The 14,600-nt window shown below is 43.5% G+C and overlaps 1 protein-coding gene across 1 annotated transcript in view; it reads left to right on the top strand.

The window, feature by feature from the left end:
• LOC111971418 (anoctamin-8-like) overlaps nt 1-14,600 on the top strand; it is a 62,737-nt gene that overhangs the window by 31,795 nt on the left and 16,342 nt on the right. The window contains 9 exon segments of the mRNA XM_023998184.2: nt 401-533; nt 4,728-4,866; nt 5,092-5,118; nt 5,121-5,190; nt 5,423-5,539; nt 7,551-7,678; nt 10,789-10,950; nt 13,269-13,421; nt 13,840-13,966. Of these exon segments, the coding sequence (XP_023853952.1) occupies nt 401-533; nt 4,728-4,866; nt 5,092-5,118; nt 5,121-5,190; nt 5,423-5,539; nt 7,551-7,678; nt 10,789-10,950; nt 13,269-13,421; nt 13,840-13,966 (1,056 nt within the window).

The raw sequence follows: 14,600 nt of genomic DNA, 5'->3' as shown, positions 1-14,600 counted from the left end.
CTTCTCAGTCATTACTGGAACATAATGCTCATTAGACAACACGCACTCATCGCTCCAGGCTAGTGTGAAAGTAATGATACTAATATGGGTTATTTACTCTTTTGAGATAATGATGCTACGTCTGAGTTGAATTAAAAACTGGTGAATTGGTGAATGCACCAATTTGTAAGTCGCTCTGGATAAGAGCGTCTGCTAAATGACTTAAATGTAAATGTAAAAACAGTGTTTCTGTGTTGGTTTATGTGGAACAATTTCACAGTAAAACTGTTGTTAATATCTCGAAGGTTGGAATTTTCATTAAAACCGTTATTAGGATGATGTAACCAAATAATTGTATTTTTTTTTAAACATGCATGTACTGTGTGTGTTTAATCTCCATTCTATTGCTTTCCTGTGACAGACCAGACAGATGACCACACGTTGCTATGGCTACTGAACCACCTGCGTCTGGGCATTCCAGAACTCAACATCCAGATCCGACATCACAAACGCACGCGCGTCCATGCCTTCTTCGTCACGGCAACCTATGAGAAGTAAGAACCCCGGGGGGGGCATGTCCAGCTAATGTACAGTATAGACAATGACCTTGTGTGCTGCAGCATGAAATAATTGTCATTTATTATTGTTAGCATCTAAATGGATCCTGGGATAGAGGGTAGTTACCGAGGCTTTAGTAAACCTGTTTGAATTAGTGTCTTGACTTGACCATAAATAGAACATTTCCTACATCAACAGCAGAAGGTTAGTTAGTGTATTAGCAATACTAGTGTGGCCTCCCTTTGCTGTATGTGAGTGTATTACAACCACTGCTAAGAGATCTGGACCTAGATTTGGTAACTTTCCCAAAATTCCCTGGTTTTCCAGAAATCCTGGTTGGAGGATTCCCAGATTACCTCCTTCATTTCTCATTATTCCAGGAATGTTCCAACCAGGATTTCTGCAAAACCAGGGAATTTGGGGAAAGTTTACAAGAATTTCATTGAAGAATGTTGGAAGGACTTACATTCTACAATAGCTTCAACTCTTTCTAAACGCTGTACTGTACATGATACTATTATGCTGTATCTTACCTCTCTGGGTAAATACCAGGGGATTTAGAGATGACTCTGGGTAAATACTCAACAACCAAAGTAACAGCGCAGAGGGCATTAGCCACACTACCCCACAATGCAGTTCACTCTGTGTTAGATGATGTCTGCTGTGCTGACTGATCTGTTTTCAAGGGCTCTTGACTATCCTATCCCGAGTGATTTACGGGTGGCTTTCACCTCTTAACAAGTGAACGGAGTGATGAGAAAGAGAGAGAGAGCTTTCTGTAAGTGTGTCAGTGTGCGTAACTGAAAAAATGCTCAAGGCAGATGGCTGTACCAGCATGTGTGTGCACACAATCTCACATACACACAGTCACACATACTTGCACGCTCAATCTCAGGTGTATTGGATCACCTAAATGAATGCGATTAGAAAAGCTAATGTATGTAATCTCATTTACTGCTGCTGAAACGATTCAAACGTGTGTTGAACCATGAAAGTGATATGGAAATGCTAATAGTCGTGAGATAGAAGGTTAAAAGAAAATGATACGCGTTCACTTATTTTTTATTATTATTTTTATTTCACCTTTATTTAACCAGTTGAGAACAAGTTCTCATTTACAACTGCGACCTGACCAAGATAAAGCAAAGGGATAAATGGGATAAACATGGGATATACAAACGTACAGTCAAAAACACAATAGAAAAATCTATGTACAATGTGTGCAAATTTAGTAAGGTTAGGGAAGTAAGGCAATAAATAGGCCATAGTGGTGAAATAATTGCAATTTAGCATTAACACTGGAGTGATGGATGTGCAGATGATGATGTGCAAGTAGAGATACTGGGGTGCAAAAGAGCAAATAAATAACAATATGGGGATGAGGTAGTTGGGTGTGCTATTTACAGGTGGGCTGTGTACTGGTGCAGTGATCGGTAAGCTGCTCTGACAGCTGGCTTAAAGTTATGAGGGAGATATAAGACTCCAGCTTCAGTGATTTTTGAAATTTGTTAGTCATAGGCAGCAGAGAACTGGAAGGAAAGGAGGCCAAAGGAGGTGTTGGCTTTGGGGATGACCAGTGAAATATACCTGCTGGAGCACGTGCTACGGGTGGGTGTTGCTATGGAGACCAGTGAGCTGAGATAAGGGGCTTTACCTAGCAAAGACTTACAGATGACCTTGAGCCAGTGAGTTTGGCGACGAATATGTAGCGAGGGCCAGCCAACCAGAGCATACATGTCACAGTGGTGGGTAGTATATGGGGCTTTGGTGACAAAACGGATGGCACTGTGATAGACTACATCCAATTTGCTGAGTAGAGTGTTGGAGGCTATTTTGTAAATGACATCGCCGAAGTCAAGGATCGGTAGGATAGTCAGTTTTACGAGGGTATGTTTGGCAGCATGAGTGAAGGAGGCTTTGTTTGCGAAATAGGAAGCCAATTCTAGATTTAATTTTGGATTGGAGATGCTTAATGTGAGTCTGGAATGAGAGTTTACAGTCTAACCAGACACCTAGGTATTTGTAGTTGTCCACATATTCTAAGTCAGAACCGTCCAGAGTAGTGATGCTAGGCGGGCGGGCAGGTGTGGGCAGCAATCGGTTGAAGAGCATGCGTTTAGTTTTACTAGCATTTAAGAGCAGTTGGAGGCCACGGAAGGAGTGTTGTATGTCATTGAAGCTCGTTTGGAGGTTTGTTAACACAGTGTTCAAAGAAGGGCCAGATGTATACAGAGTGGCGTCGTCTGCGTAGAGGTGGATCAGAGACTCACCAGCAGCAAGAGCGATATCATTGATATATACAGAGAAAAGAGTAGGCCTGAGAACCCCGTGGCACCCCATAGAGACTGTCAGAGGTCCAGACAACAGGCCCTCCGATTTGACACACTGAACTCTATCTGAGAAGGAGTTGGTGAACCAGGGGAGGCAGTCATTTGAGAAACCAAGGTTTTTGAGTCTGCCGATAAGAATGCGGCGATTGACAGAGTCGAAAGCCTTGGCCAGGTCGATGAAGATGGCTGCACAGTACTGTCTTTTATCTACGGTGGTTAGGATATCGTTTAGGACCTTGAGCGTGGCTGAGGTGCACCCATGACCAGCTCTGAAACCAGATTGCATAATGGAGAGGGTATGGTGGGATTCAAAATGGTCGGTGATCTGTTTTGTTATCTTGGCTTTCGAAGACTTTAGAAAGGCAGGGCAGGATGGATATAGATAGGTCTGTAACAGTTTGGGTCTAGAGTGTCTGACCGCGGTAGCTTTCCAATCTTTAGGGATCTCAGATTATATAAAAGAGAGGTTGAKCAGGCTAGTAATAGGGGTTGCAACAATTTTGACAGATAATTTTAGAGAGAGAGGGTCCAAATTGTCTAGCCCAGCTGATTTGTAGCGGTCCAGATATTGCAGCTCTTTCAGAACATCAGCTATCTGGATTTGGGTGAAGAAGAAGCGGGGAGGGGGCTTGGGCAAGTTGCTGCGAGGGGTGCAGAGCTGTTGGCCAGGGTAGGGGTAGCCAGGTGGAAAGCATGGCCAGCCATAGAAAAATGCTTATTGAAATTCTTGCTTATCGTACTTATCTTCTAGCAGATGGCAACATTCATCAATCCATTCACTAGGTCTGAGTTCGCTTTTTTTTCCCGCAAGCAGGGCTGGATTTTTCATTACTGGTGATATATTATTGTCTAAATTAGCATAGCGCAAGCTGCATAGAGTACAACTTGCTAGGCTAGCCCTCTCAGCAGTATTAGACTTGGTTATTTAACCCAGGTTAGCAGTGGCCAATGACAACGGGACACTACACGCAGGTAAAGACTTCTTGAATTGAAAGGAAAATAAGGCTATTTTAACTTTTAATCCAATAGAAGCTTGGGTGCTTGGACGTGTTCAGTCACGACCCCTCGTAAAGAGTCTTGGCAGTAGTAGGATACCTCTCTAAAACATACTGGCTTCATCTGGATAAGAAATTGTGGATTTGAGTAAATGCAGTCTGTGTTACCCTATAAATAGATATAATCCTTCTTCTTAGATCGTTGATCGGTTTCAGTCATTGTTGAGTTCAGTACTATGGACTATATTGTAAAGCAGTTTCATTCACGACCCGAGAGTGCCATAACAGTATGATAGATGTGTGCTGGTAAATGCCAGCTAATAGAAGTGTGGCCTCAGTCAGGTGTGTGTGTGTAGCTGTGTGAGTTGGGCTTATCATTCTGCAGAGAGAACAGAGCACAACTGCATAGTCAGCCTCTAGAGATAGGAGGAAAAGAGGAGAGGAGAGGCGAAGTAGAACCTAGAATAGATACTGTTGTCATTCTAGAATGCTGTCATTCAGAGTTTACTCAGGCTTTCCTTTGCTGCTCTGTTCAGTGTTATTTGGTCCCTTCATGTGCATCTATCATGGGATGTGTCATATGGAATTCTTATCAGATGTGTGGCATGCCAGGACAGGTCTTATTCACATTAGACCATGTATTCCAATCTTTGTGTGTATGTTCTTGTTTTTATTGTATGTGTGTGAGTGTGTGTGTGTGAGTGTCTAACACCTGTCTGTTTGCTTGTCTGTCACTCTGTGCCCCTCTGTTGGTTTGTGAGTGTGTGTTTCTCCATCCCAACTCTGCTCCAGCCTTGTGGGCCTGTGGAAGCCTGTGTGTGTTTCCCTAACTCTCTCCCTCTTACTCTCTCTCCCTGTGTCTCAGTCTGTTGCGTGGGGCAGAGGTGATGGGTCTGAGGAAATCAGTGAAGCCAGAGTTTGGGGGAGGAACACGCAGCTTCTCCTGTGAAGAAGACTACATCTATGAGAACATTGAGAGTGAACTATGCTTCTTCACATCACAGGTCAACACACACACACACACACACACACACACACACACAACACATACACACACACACACACACACACACACACACACACACACACACACACACACACACACACACACACAACACACACACACACACACACACACACACACACACAAAGACTTGTGTGATGAATAACCTTGTCTGAGAACCTGAAGATTTGATTCTGTCTGACCAGTCGGTCCTATCTCTCCTCAGGAGAGGCAAAGCATCATCAAGTACTGGGGCTCGACAATCTACGTGCCAAGAATGGAGAGGTGCTTCACAACATACAGTTCCTGGAGGGACAGCCAATCAGTGAGCAGCATTTGTTGTTTGTTTTGCCTTTGTTAGTCACCGTGAAGTAAATAATGTTGTGTAACTTGTTTATACCCAGCACTGTGTTAATCCCAATAACATACTGTATACCGGTGTGTGTGTGTGTGTGTGCGTGCATGTGTGTGTGTGCTCCTGAATGCTTCTATGTGTACCACTTTGTACTCTGTGTGTTTGAAAATAAGAATTCATGTTTGTATGCGTGTTCCACCAGTCCCAGAGCTAAGTGTGCGGGGCGTGATCCAGAAGGTGTTTCCTCTCCACGAGCAGAGGATCCTCAGTCAGCTGATGAAGTCCTGGGTGCAGGCCGTGTGTGAGAAACAGCCACTAGGTCAGTACCAGTGGAGGCTGCTGAGGGGAGGACGGCTCATAAAAAAAGGCTGGAATGGAGTGAATGGAATGGCATTAAACACATGGAAACCATGTGTTTGATGCGTTTGATACCATTCCACTTTTTCTGCTCCAGCCATTATCACAAGCCCGTTCTCCCCAATTAACACTCTTACACACAAAGAACTGTTTGTGTACTTTTCCTCCGTCTTGGTAGACTAGTGTTTGCTGTAAGTGAATTGTGAGTGCAGTCAGGCTGTGCTGGGTGAATCTTTCATGATGTACAGTTGAACTCGTTTTTCAACCACTTCACAAATTTTTTGTTAACAAACTAGTTTCGGCAAGTCGGTTAGGACACGTACTTTGTGCATGACACAAGTCATTTTCCCAACAATTGTTTACAGACAGATTATTTCACTTATAATTCARTGTATCACAATTCCAGTGGGTCAGAGGTTTGCATACACTAAGTTGACTGTGTCTTTAAACAGCTTGGAAAATTCCAGAAAAAGATGTCATGGCTTTAGAAGCTTCTGATAGGCTAATTGACATAATMTGAGTCAATTGGAGGTGTACCTGTGGATGTATTTCAAGGCCTACCTTCAATCTCAGTGCCTCTTTGCTTGACATCATGGGAAAATCAAAAGAAATCAGCCAAGATCTTCAGAAAATATTGTAGACCTCCACAAGTCTGGTTCATCCTTGGGAGCAATTTCCAAACGCCTGAAGGTACCACGTTCATCTGTACAAACAATAGTAAGCAAGTATAACACCATGGGACCACGCAGCCGTCATACCGCTCAGGAAGAGACTCGTTCTGGCTCCTAGAGATGAACGTACTTTGGTGCGAAAGTGTAAATCAATCCAGAACAACAGCAACAGGACCTTGTGAAGATGCTGGAGGAAATGGGTACAAAAGTATCTATATCCACAGTAAACGAGTCATATATCGACATAACCTGGAACAAGGAAGAAGCCCTGCTCCAAAACCGCCATAAAAAATCCAGACCATGGTTTGCAACTGCACATGTGGACAAAGATCGTACTTTTTGGAGAATCGTCCTCTGGTCTGATGAAACAAAATAGAACGATTTGGCCATGATGACCATCGTTATGTTTGGAGGAAAAAGGGGGAGCTTGCAAGCCGAAGAACATCATCCCAACCGTGAAGCACGGGGATGGCAGCATCATGTGTGGGTGCTTTGCTGCAGGAGGGACTGGTGCACTTCACAAAATAGACCACGTCATGGGGAAGGGAAATTATGTGGGATATATTGAAGCAACATTTCAAGACATCAGTTAGGAAGTTAAAGCTTGGTCGGAAATGGGTCTTCCAAATGGACAATGACCCCAAGCATACTTCCAAAGTTGTGGCAAAATGGCTTAAGGACAACAAAGTCAAGGTATTGGAGTGGCCATCACAAAGCCCTGACCTCTATCCTATAGAAAATGTGTGGGCAGAACTGAAAAAGCATGTGCGAGCAAGGAGGCCTACAAACCTTACTCAGTTACACCAGCTCTGTCAGGAATGGGCCAAAATTCACCCAACTTATTGTGGGAAGCTTGTGGAAGGCTACCCGTAACGTTTGACCAAGTTAAACAATTTAAAGGCAGTGCTACCAAATACTAAATGAGTGTATGTAAACTTCTGACCCACTGGGAATGTGATGAAAGAAATAAAAGCTGATATAAATCATTCTCTCAACTATTATTCTGACATTTCACATTCTTAAAATAAAGTGGTGATCCTAACTGACCTAAGACAGGGAATGTTTACTATGATTAAATGTCAGGAATTGTGAAAAACTGAGTTTAAATGTATTTGGCTAAGGTGTATGAAAACTTCRGACTTCAACTGTATATGTGGTTCATGTGACCTTAAACCTAAGGTCAACCGAGGCCAAAACTCACCAGAAGAAGTTTCTTCACTCACAGAATTGTATGTTGAATTGAATTATAAATGTTTCATTGATAACTGTCTCTCTCCCTCGGTCCCTCTGTGGTGTATCTAGATGATATTCATGATTACTTTGGGGTGAAGATAGCCATGTACTTTGCCTGGCTGGGGTTCTACACCACATCTATGCTGTATCCTGCTGTCATAGGCTTTGTGCTCTGGATTCTGACGGAGTCTGATCAGGTGACTTTCACACTGGGCCTTATCAAGTGCCTTTTCTAGCATCCTGTCCACGGCGTGTACTTGTATATCAAGTTGTCTCACTACAGAAACAGGAGATAGATTGCCTTCAGAAAGTATCCACACCCCTTGACTTTTTCCACATTTTCTTGTGTTACAGCCTGATTTAAAATGGATTCACACAATACGATTTTCCAATGCCTTGCAAAGAAGGGGACTTATTAATAGATGGGTAAAAAAAAAACAGCAGACATTGAATATCCCTTTCAGCATGGTAAAGTTATTAATTACAATTAGGAAGGTGTATCAATACAGAGTCACAACAAGGATACAGGCATCCTTCCTAACTCAGTTGCCGGAGAGGAGGCCAGTGGTGTTCACCACGAGGCCAATGGTGACTTTAAAATAGTTTAGAGTTTAATGGCTGTGATAGGAGAAAACTGAGGATGAATCAACAACATTGTAGTTACTCCACAATACCAACCTAATTGACAGAAATAAAAGAAGGAAGCCTGTACAGAATAAAAATATTCCAAAACATGCATCCTGTTTTCAACAAGGCACTAACGTAATAATGCAAAAAAATCGTAAAGCAATTACATTTTTGGCCTTAATACAAAGTGTTACGTTTGGGGTAAATCCAATACAACACATTACTGAATACCACTCTCCATATTTTCAAGCATAGTGGTAGTGGTATCATGTTATGCATATTGTTGTAATCGTTAAGGACTGGGGAGTTTTTATCATAAACAATAAATGGAATGAAGCTAAGGCAAAATCCTAGAGGAAAACCTGGTTCATTCTGCTTTCCACCAGACACTGGGATATTAATTCACATTTCAGCAGGAAAATAACCTAAACAAAAGGCCAAATCGACACTGAAGTTGCTTACCAACAAAACAATAAATGTTCTGGATTGGCCAAGTTACAGTTTTGACTTAAATCTACTTGAAAATCTATGACAAAACCTGAAAATGGTGGTCTAGCAATGATCAACAAACAATTTGACAGAGCTTGAATATTTTTGAAAATAATAATTGGCAAATGTTGCACAATCCAGGTGTGGAAAACTCTTCAAGACTCACCCAGAAAGACTCACAGCTGTAATCACTGCCAAAGGTGCTTCTACAAAGTATTGAGGTGTGAATACATACCGTATGTAAATTAGATATTGCTGTATTTATTTTTCAATAAATGTGCACACAAAAAATCTAATGTTTTTAGCAGGGGTTGGAACAAAAATAATTTTTCAATTGTTTTGATCTGAACAGAACCACCATTTTTGGGGGTTTTCGTTCCACTGTTCCGACAGGCAAAATAAAGTCCCGAACCGGTTCGACCCCAAAAAAGTACCCGTTTTATATTGTTCCTTTCTGTTCCTTTTTTAACCTGTGAAATCAACAGGTTTTTACATTTAGCTCATTAAATTACTTCAATCCGTGCGGATAGAGCAGGCAAGCTAGTTGTTTACATACGTGATGGACAGACAAGTGTAGCCTATGCTGCAATATGCGACTTATATTTTGTGGGTGGGGAGAGAGTGAATGAGGTTTGAGGAGGAGGCTTGAATCGCTGGGCATCTTGTTATGACATGCATTATATGAATTATACCTAGAAGGAGCGGCTTCTATGGAGGAACCTTGAATGTCCTTTGAGCTAGCTAGCTTACAAGCTTGAGCTAGCTAGCTAACAAGCTTGTGTGTGCAGACCAGCACAAGAATTAAAAACACGTCTTACCTTTTTTTAGTTAATAAATCCAATGTGATKAATAGACCTATTGTATCCTTAACTAGCATTGAAAAAGTGAATCCATTCTTCTCTACTAATTACAAATATCTCTCCCTATCTTCTGAATCAAGCTTGTAACATAAGTATAGTAGCCTATGCTTCGGAAGGGGGAGGAGCAGGTAGCCTAAACACGCACAGGCAACGATTTTCAGCTTGCAGGCAGATACTTATCAAGGTACAAGGCAAGACCCAGATGCAGACATAGGAGGCAGATGGTTGGAGTCTTAACATGTTTATTAATCCAAAGGGGWAGGCAAGAGAATGGTCGTGGACAGGCAAAAGGTCAAAACCAGATCAGAGTCCAGGAGGTACAGAGTGGCAGATAGGCTCGTGGTCAAGGCAGGCAGAATGGTCAGGCAGGCAGTTACAAAGTCCAGAAACAGGCAAGGGTCAAAACCCTTGGACTAGAAAAAGGAGAATGGGAAACCTGCTGGTTGACTTGGAAACATACAAGACAAACTGGCACAGATAGACAGGAAACACAGGGATAAATACACTGGGGGAAATCAGTGACACCTGGAGGGGGTGGAGACAATCACAAGGACAGGTGAAACAGATCAGGGCGTGACACACTGGTATAAGTTTCTGAGTGACAGAGGGAGGGCTTTGCATAGGTGCTTTGTTGTATTTTGTTGTGGGACTAGAAAAAATGTCTGAAACGTAAAACAATGTTATTAACCGGTTTCCATGCTTTAAAAGTAAGGTTCTGTTCCGGGAACAGTATGGATCACTTTCGTTTCAGGTTACGTTTCTGTTACTGGAAAAATMGTGTTCTTTTACGGTTTTCTGTTCTGTTTCCTGAACCGGTTCCAACCCCTGGTTTTCACTTTGTCATTATGGGGTATTGCGTGTATAATCCATTTTGAATTCAGGCTGTAACACAACAAAATATGGTAGTCTAGGGGTATGAATAATTTCTGAAGGCACWATAAGATTCTGCCCCTATGGGCAGTTCTGGCTCGGACAAGCCTTACTTGTCCAAGGCTTACTTACCACTTACTTTTCAAGTGCACTGTCTGGAACACGTTTAGGACATAGACACACAGATGTTAATTGTGATACACTCATCTGCTCTCTAACAGACTTATGCCTTTCTCTAACAATGTTAGCCTTTTCAACTGAATCACAGAGTGAGATATCGAACTGTTGACACTTGAAAATGTAGAAAGTGTTTTGAAGTAACCTCAGATATGATGATCCCATTTCTTCCTAAGACGTTTTCCTTTTCCTCCAGTACTCCTTTAGTTTTTGCACAGGTGTTATAGAGGTTACACGTTTCCTATTTAAATATTCACCTGTGTATTCTCTGTGTGTTCTCTCAGACAAGTCGTGATATCTGCTGTGTAGTGTTTGCTCTGTTCAACGTGGTGTGGGCCACGCTGTTCCTGGAGAGGTGGAAGAGGAGGGGGGCGGAGCTAGCCTATAAGTGGGGTACGCTGGATACCCCTAACGAGTCCCTAGAGGAACCACGGACACAGTTTATGGTGAGGAGGACATGAGAACATTTCAAATCAAATAACATTTTATTTGTTACATGCACCGAATACAGTGAAATGCTTACTTATAAGCCCTTAACCAACAACAAAGAACTTTTAAGAAAAATAAGTGTTAAGTAAGAAATAAAAAGTAAAAGTAACAAATAATTCATTGGCAGCAGTCAAATAACAATAGCAAGGCTATATACAGGGGGTACCGGTACAGAGTCAATGTGCGGGGGCACCGGTTAGTCGAGGTAATTGAGGTAATATGTACATGTAGGTAGAGTTAAAGTGACTATGCATAGTCAATAACAGAGAGGAGTAGCAGTGGAAAAGAGGGGTCTGGGTAGGCCTTTGATTAGTTGTTCAGGAGTCTAATGGCTTGGGGGTAGAAGCTGTTGAGAAGCCTTTTGGACCTAGACTTGGCGCTCCGGTATCGCTTGCCGTGCGGTAGCAGAGAGAACAGTCTATGACTAGGTTGGCTGGAGTCTTTAACAATTTTTAGGGCCTTCCTGTGACACCACCTGGTATAGAGGTCCTGGATGGCAGGAAGCTTGGCCCCAGTGATGTACCGGGCCGTATGCACTACCCTTTGTAGTGCCTTGCGGTCGGAGGCCGAGCAGTTGCCATACCAGGCAGTGATGCAACCAGTCAGGATGCTCTCGATGGTGCAGCTGTAGAACCTTTTGACGATCTGAGGACCCATGCCAAATCTTTTCAGTCTCCTGAAGGGGAATAGGTTTTGTRGTGCCCTCTTCACAACTGTCTTGGTGTGCTTGGACCATGTTAGTTTGCTGGTGATGTGGACACCAAAGAACTTGAAACTCTCAACCTGCTCCACTACAGCCCCGTCAATAAGAATGGGGGCGTGCTCGGTCCTCCTTTTCCTATAGTCCACAATCATCTTCTTTGTCTTGATCACGTTGAGGGAGGGGTTGTTGTCCTGGCACCACACGGCGAGGTCTCTGACTCCCTCCCTATAGGCTGTCTCGTCATTGTCGGTGAACAGGCCTGCRACTGTTGTGTCATCGGCAAACTTAATTATGGTGTTGGAGTCGTGCCTGGCCGTGCAGTCATGAGTGAACAGGGAGTACAGGAGGGGACTGAGCATGCACACCTGTGGGGCCTCCGTGTGGCGGATGTGTTGTTACCTACCCTTACAACCTGGTGGCGACCTGTCAGGAAGTCCAGGATCCAGTTGCAGAGGGAGGTGTTTAGTCCCAGGGTCCTTAGCATAGTGACGAGCTTTGAGGGCACTATGGTGTTGAACGCTGAGCTGTAGTCAATGAGTAGTATTCTCACATAGGTGTTCCTCTTGCCCAGGTGGGAAAGGGCAGTGTGGAGTGCGATAGAGATTGTATCATCTGTGGATCTGTTAGGGCAGTATGCAAATTGGAGTGGGTCTAGGGTTTCTGGGATAATGGTGTTGATCTGAACCATGACCAGCCTTTTAAAGCACTTCATGGCTACAGACATGAGTGCTACGTGTTGGTAGTCATTTAGGCAGGTTACCTTAGTGTTCTTGGGCACAGGGACTATGGTGGTCTGTTTGAAACATGTTGGTATTACATACTCAGACAGGGAGAGGTTGAAAATGTCAGTGAAGACACTTGCCAGTTGGTCAGCGCATGCTTGGAGTACACGTCCTGGTTATCCTTGTAAATGTTGACCTGTTTAAAGGTCTTACTCACATCGGCTGCAAAGAGCCTGATCTCACAGTCGTCCGGAACAGCTGATGCTCTCATGCATGTTTCAGTGCTACTTGACTCGAAGCGAGCATAGAAGTAATTTAGCTCGCCTGGTAGGCTCGTGTCACTGAGCAGCTCTCTGCTGTGCTTCCCTTTTGTAGTCTGTAATAGTTTGCAAGCCTTGCRACATCCGACGAGCGTTGGAGCTGGTGTAGTATGATTCGATCTTAGTCCTGTATTGACACTTTTCCTGTTTGAAGGTTTGTCGTATGGCATAGCGGGATTTCTTATAAGCTTCCGGGTTATACGCTTTAGGGGCTTCCAAGTGGCGCAGCAGTCAGGTTCAAATCCAGGCTGCATCACATCCGGCTGTGATTGGGAGTCCCATAGGGCGGCGCACAGCGTCGTCCGGGTCATTGTAAATGAGAATTTGTCCTMAACTGACTTGGCTAGTTAAATAAAGGTTCAATAAAAAAAGAGTCCCGCTTCTTGAAAGCGGAAGCTCTACCCTTTCTTGCTTTTCTCTTCCCTCTCCATTTCCCTCCACTTCTTTCCTCCCACCCTTTACCCTCTCTCTCACCCTTTCCCTCTTGCCCCATCCCCTCCATCTCCTCTCTCGCCCCCTCCCCCCTGCAGGGCGTGAAGCGGTGCAGTCCCATAACAGGCTGTGAGGAGTTATACTACCCTCCGTGGAGGAGGAGGATGTTCAGGTGGCTGGTCAGCCTGCCCATCTGTCTCCTTTGTCTCTGCTTTGTCTTCCTGGCCATGCTCATCTGCTTCGAGCTGCAGGTATGTCAGTACTGCTCCTTCTGGCTGCTGCTGCTCTACCTACATAACTGCTTTCCTAGTGTCTAGGGAGCTTTCCCAAAATTCACAGGTTTTCCAGAAATCCTGGTTGGAGGATTGCGGATTTTMTGCTTATTCCTTCATCATTCCAGGAAAGCTTCCAACTGTGATTTCTGGAAAACCTGGGAATTTTGAGAAAGTTGAATTGAATTTAACAACCCTACAAAAGAAAATTTCCTTCAACCGCAGAAAGGATTTGAAGGGAAATATACCTGTGGAATTGATTGTAACGGGTCGCTGCCATGAAATGTCAACACCCTATGCGTTGTGCCAATAGAGTTAGCCCACTTGGTGGGAATCGTAACATGGCTCATATTAGCGAGGATTGCAACAATATTAGGCAGCTGTTGTTGTCTCACAGGAGTTTGTGATGGGGATCAAGGAGGTACCTCGCTTGGCCAGGTTCATCCCTAAGATCATACTGGCCATCACTGTGACCGCCTGTGACGAGGTGTACCGGAAGATAGCCTGCTGGCTCAACAACATGGGTGAGAACACGCAGGCAAACACACACACATGAACGCACGTATGCACTCACACACACACACCACCACCACAACACACACACACACACACACACACACACACACACACACACACACACACACACACACACACACACACACACCACACACACACACACACACCACACACACACACACACACAGAGCACTCATCTGTCAAGCTTGACAGTTGATTCCTGAGTACTAAGGCAGAACAACATATATATATATATATAATAATATATATATATTATATAATATTATATATAATAATTTATTTATTTATTTATATATTACAACACACCCTACTGGTCAAAGTTTTAGAACACCTACGTCAATTAAGCGGTGTTTTTCTTTATTTTTACTATTTTCTACATTGTAGAATAATAGTGAAGACATCAAAACTATGAAATAACACATATGGCTGTGTAAGGGCTATTTTACCAAGAAGGAGAGTGATGGAGTCCTTCATCAGATGASCTGGCCTCCACAATCCCCRGACCTCAACCAAATTGAGATGGTTTGGGATGAGTCAGACCGCAGAATGAAGGAAAGGCAGCCAACAAGTGCTCACCATATGTGGGAATTCCTTCAAGACTGTTGGAAAAGCATTACAGGT

This window comes from Salvelinus sp. IW2-2015, linkage group LG13 (genome assembly GCF_002910315.2).
Source record: "Salvelinus sp. IW2-2015 linkage group LG13, ASM291031v2, whole genome shotgun sequence".
NCBI classification, from domain to species: Eukaryota; Metazoa; Chordata; class Actinopteri; order Salmoniformes; family Salmonidae; genus Salvelinus; species Salvelinus sp. IW2-2015.
The sequence above is the reverse complement of the archived record's forward strand: the minus strand, read 5'-3'. Positions and strand labels throughout refer to the sequence as shown.